Below are 11,907 nucleotides of genomic sequence, written 5' to 3' on the forward strand. Positions count from 1 at the left end.
CGCAGGCAGTGGCATGACAGCTGAGCACCCCTCCCTCCAGGTGAAGCTGCTGGAGCTGCAGCAGATGGTATCGGGGCCTGTGGCAACTACAACAATGGGCACAGAAAATTCCTGGCCGCTGCCCAGAACCCTGCTGATGAGCCCGGTCCAGGAGCCCCAGCCCCCCAGGAGCTTGGGGCTGCAGACAAGCATGGTGGTGAGTAGAGCCCTCAGGCGGGGTGGGCAGGCAGGAAGAGGGGGGCTCCCACTGTGCTCAGATCCCTTCCTCCCTCTCTCCAAAGATCTTTGTGAGGTGAGCCTCACCACCTCTGCGCAAGGAGAGGCCAGGGAGGGTCCTACCTGTGACAACCCTACTGCACAGCCGATCGTGCGGGACCACCAGGAGCACCCAGGCTTGGGCAGCATTGGCTGTCTTCCATTCTTTTGCTGGGCGTGGCTGCCGAGAAGAAGGAGATAAACATCATCATCATCAAAGAGCTGGCCAAGAAATTTTTAAATAAGAAACCAAGTTACGGGGTTAATCTCCCACACAATTCATTTCGTTCATTTGAATGTTAGAGCCACTCATGATTATTTGTGTTTCTAATTTATAGTTTAAGTTTATTTGTAAAAAGTTAAAAGAGAGTGGGTCTCTGTGGCTTTCACTGATGTTCACTCTGGCATCCTTTAGTATTTTTCTTTTTTAATTTCATAATTGTAGGTCATTAGCATGCATATCGAGTTTGCCCTTATGTGTTGGGAGTTCAAACACGCAAAGACTCACTCTTTGCAAAAAATTCTTCTCGTTGGTTTGGAATAGGCTGCCATGCTTTTGTAATGTCATTGCAACATGTATATTCATTACAGAATTCAGATAAAATTTGCCTATGTTCTGCTAGTGTTTGATCTAATCTTAATCACAGTGAGCTCTTCATTAGCTCAATATGTGGTTTGCCCCCAAGTGTGCACTGTTTATTACTTTGTAATATGCCACTATGAGTACTGACATTTAGAGTTGTTCAAAGGCCGAGAACTGGAAACAGCCTTTCCTCCATTTTCTGTGTATTGGTGATGGGAGTGTCATAACCTTTTGGGGGAGCTTTTTAAATCTCACAGAAGAGTAAAGTGGCCTGCTCTGGCAGGTATGTGCAGGATAGAGTGTGTTTCATCTGTCCCGGTGCCAAGAATTAGCGCTGTATTATGGTGGTTCCCTTAGGATTTGTATGTGCTCTGGGCTCATGAAGATACTGCATCATGAGCTGCAGCAGTTGTACTCTTTTTCGAAGACCTAAAAAGGGATGATTTCTGAGGAATGAAAGGCTCCCATCATTGACTGTGGATGTGGAAAACCTTTCCTAGCTTAGAGCATTTGTATCTATAATACGTTTTAAAGTCAGAGTTCATGTTACCTGTTTTAATCACATGACTACATGCCTCAGTACACAAAAGGGCACTGGTTGGCATTCTTCTTAATGTATTTAGTGAAGATCATAAGAAATCCTTTACGAGTTCAAATGTCCCTGGAACAGGCATACAGGCTCTAGCCAAGAATGAATTAGAGTGAAGGAAAGCTGTGTGACGCCTGGCATTCCTCTCTGTTCACGGAGCTTCTTTCAGGCTTGAAGACTGATTTTACCATCTAGACCTCTCTGGCTAATACCTATTCTTCAACCACCTTGGTTACTCTGACATAGGAATTTATTTCTTTTTGAATGGAAAACACTTTAAAAAATAATAAGAAACATTATTATAAACTAATACGTGTGAGAGTACTTAGTTGAAACAAAAAGGAATTTTAGTAGACAGTATTATACTATCTTTGAAAATCAAGGAGGTTTATGAAACTTAAAATGTTTACAAACTGCAGTGCAATCTACTGTTTGTGAATGTCCATGTATTATCAGGAAACGTGTCTATACAATCACACAGTTATATTTTCTTACAAACTTGTTTACAAAGAGTGAAATATGTTTCTGTACCTCTCGGTTTCAGTTAGGGACATGTTTTGTGCAATATTTATGTGAGTGTGCCTATGCGTGATGAATGAATGCATTTCAGTCACATATTGCCTAAATCATAACTTGATGATGCTTGGGAAAGACTCAACAGTTCAAACTTCATGAAGTTCTAATGTCTGTGTTCCAGAACACATCACATTATTAGGACGTAGGGAGATATGTATGTGTGCTCCCTGGGGTGGGGATTTCTAGTTACTAGACCATCTCCAGATTTAGCATTTGGCATCCTCCTGACACTTCTATGACATTAACAGGAGAGCAACAATATGATTTAACCAATGGAATAACAGATTTGCCGGCATTCACTGAACGAGGGCAAATATTCGGTCCTTGTGACTTCAACTGACTCTTCCAAATTTTATGAATGTATCAATGTATTAGATAAACCCAGTTTCAGAATGATAAAGAAAAAATGTTAGACCAAATAATGCGGCTAATTAAGAGTGGAACAATTTCTAGCCCGTGGGTTTAAAATGCACTTAAAGTCCTGTTCTTGCCTTTTATTTTCTGAACTTGCCGCTTTTGCATTCTTTGAGTTCAGTTTAAAGACAGTTACTTTAAGAGCATTTTAAACCCTCGGGCTAGAAATCGGACCACTGTTAATTAGCCACATTATTTGGTCTAACGTTTTTTCTTTTATCATTCTGAAACTGGGTTTATCTAATACATTGATAAATTATTTCAAAGGTACTTTTATCTTTGAAATCACTTCACTTTTACCATGATAAATATCAGTGACTAGGAATGACCTTCAGATAGCTTTTAGCATCTGTAACCAATCTGACAATAATGTGTTCATCAGGTGCCTATGGATTAAATCACACACTGGCATATTTAAGCTGAAGGTCAGTCTGGAAAATAAATTTACTATATTGACTGAAATAGCACTCTTTGTATAGGTATTTGTCATATATTTAAGAAAAAGCTAAAAAGAATGGAAATTGTATGAGAATAACTTAAGTCTTTCTTCAAAGTGCATGCCGTCTTTTGCGATACCTCATTCAGCTGAGTATTTGCTCTTCCTCATTCAGTGTAAGGCAGCTCTCAGTTTGCTTCGAAGGCAACATTGGATGGTTAGAGTTCATCAGAAACATAGAATTTTAAAATGTGAGTTGCACTGAATACATTTTAATTTCTGTAGGAAAATCAAAACACCTATTTAAAGACTGAAGTATGTAATAATTATTTTAAAAGTATTTGATTAAACCTGATAGATTTTCCAGAAATGAAAAAATATCAGTTCTAAACCCAAAGCTGAATTTTAGAAAATTTGAAAATGTAAATCAGTCCTATCCATAATATAGTTTCTCTAAAACTTTATCTTGAAGAGTTATTTTAAAATAATATAACTATTTAAAAATGTAACTGCTATCTTAATGTTCTGAAATAAGTTAAAACATTTTAAAATATGAATACTGTAGTACAAGAGAAAGAAACGGTGGGAAGGAAAAGCAGAGAAAGAAATGCCAATTCCAGTCCAAAGCTTTATTTGCCAAGTTTTCTTAGAATGAATTTTACTAATTTATGAATTCTTGTAAACAGAATGTGCAATGGAAATACTGAAAGATTTTTTTCCCTAGAGTGGCATTATTGACTGCTGGTGTGATGCTACTGTAATGTAATAAATTATTAAATTGTTTCAAAGTGTTGTTTTTGCCTTAAAATTTTATTTTGTGTTTCCTGAAAACTATAGTATTAAAGGTATTGATACTGTGCAAATGCTGGGCATACTTGCCATGAGATAATGTGTTTCATTTTTACAAAATTGTAATATAACTATGCAAGTGTTTATTAAAAGAACACAAAATAAAAAAGTTATGGGATTAAAAAAGTTGTGGGGTGAAAAAGTTATGGGATAAACAATGTAAAAAAGTTGTGGCAAAACAACTTGTGGGAAAAAAGTAGAAAAAAGTTTTATGAAAAGTGACAAAAAAAAGTTATGGAAAAGAAGTTACGGGATTTTTTTAAAAAGTCACGGAATAAAAATAAAAATTAAAAGCAGGCCCCTGTCAGCAAAGCCTGGAGAAGTGGGGCTGGAGTCTCCACCGCCACCATGTCCCTACCACCCCTTCCCAGGCACCCCTTTACAATTAGGGTAGCAGGACAAGACCTCTGTCTAATGGGGAAAGACAAACAGACCCTTTGCCACCTTGACCAGGGCTGAGTCCCTAAATTTCTGGATGATGATGATTGTTATTTAAGAGCCAGAGGCTGGTGGAGTTGGTTTGTTTGGAGGAGGCCTGATGGCCCCCTTACTCTCACCATAGCAACTTTTCCCTCAGGGGGGCTCCCATCTTCTTATTCAGAGAGATAGCTGAGGCAGGAAAGTGGGGCTAACTGTGGACCAGCGAGGGCATGGGCTGCTGGTGTGGCCCCCCTTCCCCGGTGTACATACTGTGTCTGTGTAACATTTTGTATATCCCAGAGGGTAGGGCTGCCCCTGTATCATACCTAGCAGAGGTTGGAGCTGGCACATGGGAGGAGGTTCTAATAATTATTTGTGGCTGAGAAACTTATTTATTGCTAGCATAGGACAGAGGAAGGAGGTGGGGATGGGGTCGTGGCTCTCTGGTGGTGTGATCACAGCTTACTGCAACCTCCAACTCTCAGGCTTAAGTGATCCTCCCACCTCAGCCTCCCAGGTAGCTGGGAGTATAAGCATGCACTACTATGCCTGGCTAATTTTTAAATTTTTTTGTAGAGAAAAGGTCTTACTATGTTGCCCATGCTGGTCTTGAACTCCTGGCCTCAAGTGATTCTCCCATATTGGCCTCCCAAAGCACTGGGATTCCAGGCATGAGACATTGCTCCTGTCCATTAGGTTTTCTCTTTATTGCTGTTTTGTTGTTGTGGTTGTTGTTTTGTTTTGTTTTGTTTTTTGACAGAGTCTTGGTCTGTTGTCCAGGCTGGAGTGCAGTGGTGCGATCTCGGCTCACTGCAACCTCTGCCTCCTGGTTCAAGCAATTCTCATGCCTCAGTCTGTCGAGTACCTGGGGTTACAGGCATGAGCCACTGCACCTGGCTAATTTTTCAATTTTTAGTGGAGACAGAGTTTTGCCGTGTTGGCCAGATTGGTCTTGAACTCCTGGCCTCAAACAATCTGCCCTTGTCACCCTCCCAAAGTGCTGGGATTACAGGTGTGAGCCACTGCTCCTGGTTAAGATCCCATCTCTATTTAAATAAAAAAAGAAAATTCAGATTATGTGGAATACAGAACACCAAAGGCCAAAGTTATTTACCTCTCTGGGTTAATCTGTGTAAACAATTTGATATATATCCTTTCAAGTTCATACTTGCTATGCATATACATACATATACACACATACATTGACATATTCCTCCTTCCCTGCTGTCATGCTGTTAGAGACTTCTTTTTTTTGTAGAAATTGGACCAACTCTATGTTCTTTGCTGGCCCATATTTCTCCTATTCAGTGATGTGTTACGAATGTGTGTTTAGGTCAGTTTATGCAACTCTTCAATATCATTTTAAAAGGTTAAATATACGATCATATGAAGGCATTACAATTTATTCCAACAGTTCCCTTTTGCACATTTAATAATTTCCATTGGTTTGCCAGGGAGAATATTCTCATGCCATGGCTAAATCCTTTTGTACGGCCATCCTTAATTATTCCCTGAAGATAAACTTTTAAATAAAGTTGCTAGATGAGTCTCGTTTCTTAAAAAGTTCTTTTTTGGTAGTTTATATGTAACACTGTAGTTTTATATGTACTTGCAAATAGCTATAGTGCCAGTAAAAAATGTGATAAAATTAAACTCTTTCATGCATGCCCAAAATATTTTGATTTAGCGCTTCATTAAGTGCATGATTACAGTCTCTATATCTTTTGATTTACCTTTCTATCTTTACAATTTTCAGCACAGATACTTAGAGGTCACATAGTAAATTAAGGTTTTCTTTTTTTAATAATCTCCATCTTTCTAAATTTGGTGAGTCACAGTAAGTTATTTTTGGGTTGTTGAAAGCTGTGGCTCTGTTCTAAACTGGAGTCCAGAAATCATGCCACTTACAAAATATGCTTTGTCTTCCAACATCAGAGTGTCTGGTAGAAGAAGGTGACTGTTCTTGGAATTTGAAAAACCTAAACAGGACAAGACAAGAATCTGGAAAATATTTCTGTTTCTGATAATATGGCTGAGTAGGTACTCTGCAAAGCCTTTCTCATAAAATAGACATGCTGGATAGTCCTTGCAAAGACATATTTGAACTTGCCAAAAAAAAAAAAAAATCCAGAATCTCTAAGAATGAAGATGAAGTGAAAATCAGAAGGGCTACTAAGAGAATAATGGAGAAGCAGCCCCAGTTATCAAGGGACATGTGCATGTGTTCAATAAAAAGTTTCAAACCTAAAAAAGTTGAGAAGGCTGGGCGCGGTGGTGGGCGCCTGTAGTCCCACCTACTCGGGAGGCTGAGGCAGGAGAATGGCGTGAACCCAGGAGGCGGAGCTTGCAGTGAGCCGAGATTGCGCCACTGCACTCCAGCCTGGGCGACAGAGCGAGACTCTGTCTCAAAAAAAAAAAAAAAAAAGTTGAGAAAAATAATATAATTGCCCTACATACATACAACATCAACAATTTTTCATTCATGGCATGGCCAGTTTTTGTTTTGTATTTTTTTTTTAAAGGTGGGCCTTTGCTGTGGTTGCCCAGGCTGGAGTGCAGTGGCATGATCTTGGCTTACTGAAACTTCTGCCTCCTAGGTTCAAGTGATTCTCCTGCCTCAGCCTCCGGAGTAGCTGGGATTACAGGCACCCATCACCACATCCGGCTAATTTTTGTATTTTTGGTAGAGATGGGGTTTCACCACGTTGGCCAGGCTGGTCTTGAACTCCTGACATCAGGTGATCCACCCACCTCGGCCTCCCAAAGTGCTGGGATTACAGGCGTGAGCCTCCGCACCTGGCCACATCCTGTTTGGTTCCATTTGTATTCCCACTTCATTTATATACATTCCTCCTTCCTCTGAATTATTTTGAAGTAAAACCTATACATCATATCATTTTTTAATTACCTCATATGTACCTGTAGAAGACAAGAAATTTTTAAAAATAAATATACTCACAATGCCATTAAATACCAAAAAATTAATACATTCTGAAAATAGTCACAAATCCAGAGTTCACATTTTCTTGACTTTCTCATAAGTGATTTTTTTCTAGGTTATCTATTTCAATCAGATACCTGTTTGCTCATATTTACATTCCTAACTGAACAATGTCTAAAGAGGTACTTAAACCTGACATAAAATGCAAATGAGCTTATGACCAAATGCTTAGTGCAAGAAAAAACTTCAAACTGCAAGATGAGTCCCTCCAAATATACAAAGGACCAGTATTTTAAGAGATATGTTAACTAAAATGTTGCAGCGTAAGGAGCAGTGTAGGAAGAACCTTTAAGTCTGAAACTTACAGGTAAATTTCAGAGTTTCCGTGGTCCTTCCACAACAACCTCTGGCATCTGTTTTCTCTACAATGGAGGTAACAATAGCAGCTATTTCAGAGCAGGAAAAGGCTTAGAGCAGTGCTAGAAGAGGGAGGGGGCTATATAAAGTTTAGCTATTTGTATATTGTAACAAAGCAAGTTTTTTTTTTTTAGTCAATAGTAGATTTCCTTTGGAAAAGTAGCAGCCTCCTGTCTGGGAACACCTGTAGTTTCACTAAGTGAACACTGATGTCTGCTAACCTTTGCCTCTATTTCTCTCGATAATATACTGTCAAGCTGTTCCTTGATTTGGCAATTTTATATACTTTTTCGTTATTTTTTTTTCCTTTCCCTTCTCCTGAGACACAGTCCCACTCTGTCGCCCAGTCTGGACTACAGCAGCGCCATCATGGCTCACTGCCACCTCCACTCCCTGGCTCAAGCAATCCTCCTACATCAACCTTCAGAGTAGCTGGGACTACCCACCGGGCCCACCAGACCCGGCTAATTTTTATGGTTTTTGTTTTGTTTTTCCGTTAAGATACCTGGTGTCGGATCAGGCACAGTGACTCACGCCTGCAATCCCAGCACCCCAGAAGGCGGGGTCCGGCAGATCACCTGAGGTGAGGAGCTGGAGACCAGACCCACCAACATGGGGAAACCCGGTCTCTACCAAAAAATAAAAAAATAAAAAACTAACTGGGCATGGTGGCTCACACCTGCAATCCCAGACACTCAGGAGGCTGAGGCAGGAGAACCACCCAAACCAGGGAGGTGGAGGCAGTGGGGAGCCGAGACCGGGCCACTGCACTCCAGCCTGGGCAACAAGAGCGAAACTCTGCTTCCAAAAAAAAAAAAAAAAAAAAGAGACCAGTTTCACCATGTTGCCCAGGCCAGTCTGGAACTCCTAGGCTCAAGCGATCCTCCGCGCTCCACCTTCCAAAGTCCCAGCTGGGATCACAATCGTGAGCCACCACGCCAGGCCAATCTATTCCTTTCTGATTAATAAATTGGGCCTGTCACGGTGGCTCACGCCTGGAATCGCGCCACCCCGGGAGGCCAAGATGGGCGGATCACCTGAGATCAGGAGTTTGAGATCAGCCTGACAAACATGGAGAAACTCCGTCTCTACCAAAAAAAAATAATAATAATAAAAGCCAGGCATAGTGGCTCACACCTGCAATCCCAGCCACTTGGGAGGCTGAGGCAGGAGAACAAACCAAACCCGGAGGCGGAGGCCACGGGCAGCCGAGACCATGCCACTGCAGTCCAGCCAGGCAACAAGAGTGAAATTCTGCCTCAAAAAAAAAAAAAAAAAAAAAGAGAGAGACCAGGTTTCACCACGTTGCCCAGGCCAGTCTGGAACTCCTAGGCTCAAGTGATCCCCCACGCTCAGCCATACAAAGTCCTGGGATCAGAATCGTGAGTCACCACGCCAGGCCGATCAGTTCCTTTATGATTAATAAATTGGGTCTTGCGCGGTGGCTCACGCCTGAAATCCCAGCACCCCTGGAGGCCGAGGCGGGCAGATAACCTGAGGTCGGGAGTTTGAGACCAGCCTGACCAACATGGAGAAACCCCATCTCTACCAAAAAAAAAAAAAAGAGTCAAGCACGATGGCTCATGCCTGCAATCCCAGCCACTAGGGAGGCTGTGGCAGGAGAACCACCCAAACCCAGGAGGCGGAGGCCCGGCGAGCTGAGTCCATGCCACTGCACTCCAGCCTGGGCGACAAGAGCGGAACTCCGCCTCAAAAAAAAAACAAAAACAAAAAACAAAAAAAAAGTCACCCGGTTTCACCATGTTGCCCAGGCTGGTCTGGAACTCCTAGGCTCAAGGGATCCACCACGCTCGGCTGTCCAAATTCTTGGCATCACAATCGTAAGCCACCACACCAGGCCGATCTATTCTTTTCTGATTAATAAATTGGGCTGGGTGCGGTGGCTCACACCTGCAATCCCAGCACCCCAGTGGCTCACGCTTGTAATCCTGTAGCGGGATTTTTAAGGAATTAGAGACACTGATGGGGTTTAGGAGATTATTAATTATTTATGTGCATCGGCCCAGTCGGATTAACATTTAAAGCACTGAGTTCTGAACAAAGACTCGTTTTTTAAGCATTTTATGTGGTGGGGGTAGATCTGTGCAGGGTGAAGCATATTATAGAAGTGAGAGACAAAGATAATTGTTTAATTGAATCATGCATTATATTATTTTTTCCTTGTTTAGGAAAAATGTTTTGTAACTTGAGTTTGTTTAGTGACCTTGCAGTTGTACAGTTAGGGGATTAGGGTTTTTATAATGCCTTGGAAGGGAGGAGAGATAAGGCTCACTAGCCAGAGAAAAACAGGTAGTAGTTTTTTTTGAAGGACTCCAGCTCTTCTCTTTCTCAGGGGGAACTGGGTTTTTTACATACAACTGAGTTTTTGTTTACAGATTTTTTAATTTCTTTTAATTCCTGTTCCCATCCCAGCACCCCAGGAGGCCGAGGCAGGCAGATAACCTGAGGTTGGGAGTTTGAGACCAGCCCCATGAATATGGAGAAACCCCATCTCCACCAAAAAAAAAAAAAAATTAGCCGGGCATGGTGGCTCACGCCTGCAATCCCAGCCACTCAGGAGGCTGAGACAGGAATATTTTCTCCCTCCCTTAGATAAAAGATAGCATACACCATTGTGCACTTTGTTTTTTGACCTGGGGTGGGGTCTCACTCTGTCACTGAGGCTGGAGTACAGTGGTGTGATCTTGGCTCACTGAAACCTCTGCCTCCTAGACTCAAGCTGTCTTCCCACCTCAGCCTCCAGGGTAGCTGGAACCACAGGTGTGTGCCCCCACACCCAGCTATTTTTTTGTATTTTTGGTAGTAACTGGGTTTTGCCATGCTGCCCAGGCTGGTATCGAGCTCTTGGGCTCAGGCGATCCACCTGCCTCAGCCTCCCAGACTGTTCTCAAAGTGCTAGGAATTACAGGTGTGAGCCACTGCGTCCGGCCCATTTTGCAACTTTTTAAACTTCTCTCAGAGATCACTTCATATCTGTTTATAGAAATGTTCTTCATCTTTTTTAAAATTGGTACTTTGTAGTGTGGATGTACCACATTTTTATTCAGTTAGGTTTTTTTGACATTTGAGTGTTAGGTCTTTTTTTCTGACATTATAAGACTAAAATATGAAAAGGAAAACTAGAAAAAATTTCAAAGAAAATTTACCTGTCTTTGTGATCTTGTTGTAGGGAAACTTTTTGTAATGATTAGTATCCAGGAAATGAAAAATAGCCTAATAATGAAAAGGAAAACTTAAGACAAAATGGGCATAGGATATGAAGAGTTACTTTATAGAAGAAGAAATTGGAGTGGTCAGTAAACATGGGAAAAGATAATTGAACTAGAAACTAATGGATAAATTGAAAGTTAAAATGACTATTCTGTCATCTTCAGAGTGGTGAAAATGTAAGTCTGACAGAATTGCTGGCAGAGATATGGGCCAGTGGAAACTCAGCTAGGTAAAGTGGAGTGCAATTTTATAATCTCTAATGAAGTTGAAGATGCACATAGCTGAGCAAAAAAATACATGTGTACAAAGAAATTTGGAAAAACTGTTTATCATGGTAGTGTTTGCAGTAACATAAGATGATGCAGAATGTAAGTTAACCAACAAGAAATTGGATAATTAAACTCATATCCATGTGGTGGAATATTATACAGCAATTAAACATGAACATACTAGATTGAAAAGAATTCACATGGGTAAATCTCATAAAGAAAACTTTGGTTGAAAAAGGCAAGCTGCAGAAGGATATGGGCAATATAATAATATATGTGAGTAGTTCATTTCCATACTTATGTTGTTTCAATGTTTAAAAAAAAGGAGTTATTGGCCAGGCATGATGGCTCACGCCTGTAATCCTAGCACTTTGGGAGGCTGAGGTGTATCGGGCAAAATTAACCCCCGATATTTCACGTAGTTTCTTTTCTATTTTCCCTAAGTGTCGGCCAGTCTGAGAAATAAAGGGAAAGAGTACAAAAGAGAAATTTTAAAGCTGGGTGTCCAGGGGAGACATCACATGTCGGCAGGTTCTGTGATGCCCCCTGAGCCATAAAACCCTTTATCTCCCATGTGGGACTGAAAACTCCAAGACAGGATCTCTGTTTCTGTGAGGCATGTAGTGCTTAGTACATCCTTGAATGTGTGGGGCTCTCATTGGTATAAGTTTAATTCCTGACTGTGGATGAAAGCTGCAAAACTTTGTGGGCAAAATACAGAATGAATTTCAGTGAGTTCCCATGTATTAGACAAGGTGGCGCTGGCTGGAGACATGCTGTCCCTGTGCCCACAGGAGTAGCAGTGCTGTGCTCATCTTCCTGACCCGCTCTTCACAGGCTTCACTGCCTTTCTTCAGGAGTCTCCCCTTTGGCTTTTCCACAGCTCTGAAACCCACATAGTAGAAAACCCTGATGCTTCTCCTGCAG

At 41.4% G+C, this 11,907-nt stretch overlaps 1 protein-coding gene across 5 annotated transcripts in view; it reads left to right on the forward strand.

Annotated features, from left to right (window-relative positions):
- LOC129482564 (golgin subfamily A member 8M-like) overlaps nucleotides 1-3,828 on the forward strand; it is a 28,812-nt gene extending 24,984 nt beyond the window's left edge. For all 5 annotated transcript variants that reach the window (XM_063640260.1, XM_055278559.2, XM_055278562.2 and 2 more), the window contains 2 exons: nucleotides 41-196; nucleotides 282-3,828. In XM_063640260.1, coding sequence (XP_063496330.1) covers nucleotides 41-196; nucleotides 282-457 — 332 coding nt within the window. In that variant the 3' untranslated portion in view covers nucleotides 458-3,828. The remainder of the gene's footprint in view (nucleotides 1-40; nucleotides 197-281) is intronic.
- The last annotated feature ends 8,079 nt before the right edge of the window (nucleotides 3,829-11,907 follow it).

This window comes from Symphalangus syndactylus, chromosome 5 (genome assembly GCF_028878055.3).
Source record: "Symphalangus syndactylus isolate Jambi chromosome 5, NHGRI_mSymSyn1-v2.1_pri, whole genome shotgun sequence".
Taxonomy (NCBI): Eukaryota; Metazoa; Chordata; class Mammalia; order Primates; family Hylobatidae; genus Symphalangus; species Symphalangus syndactylus.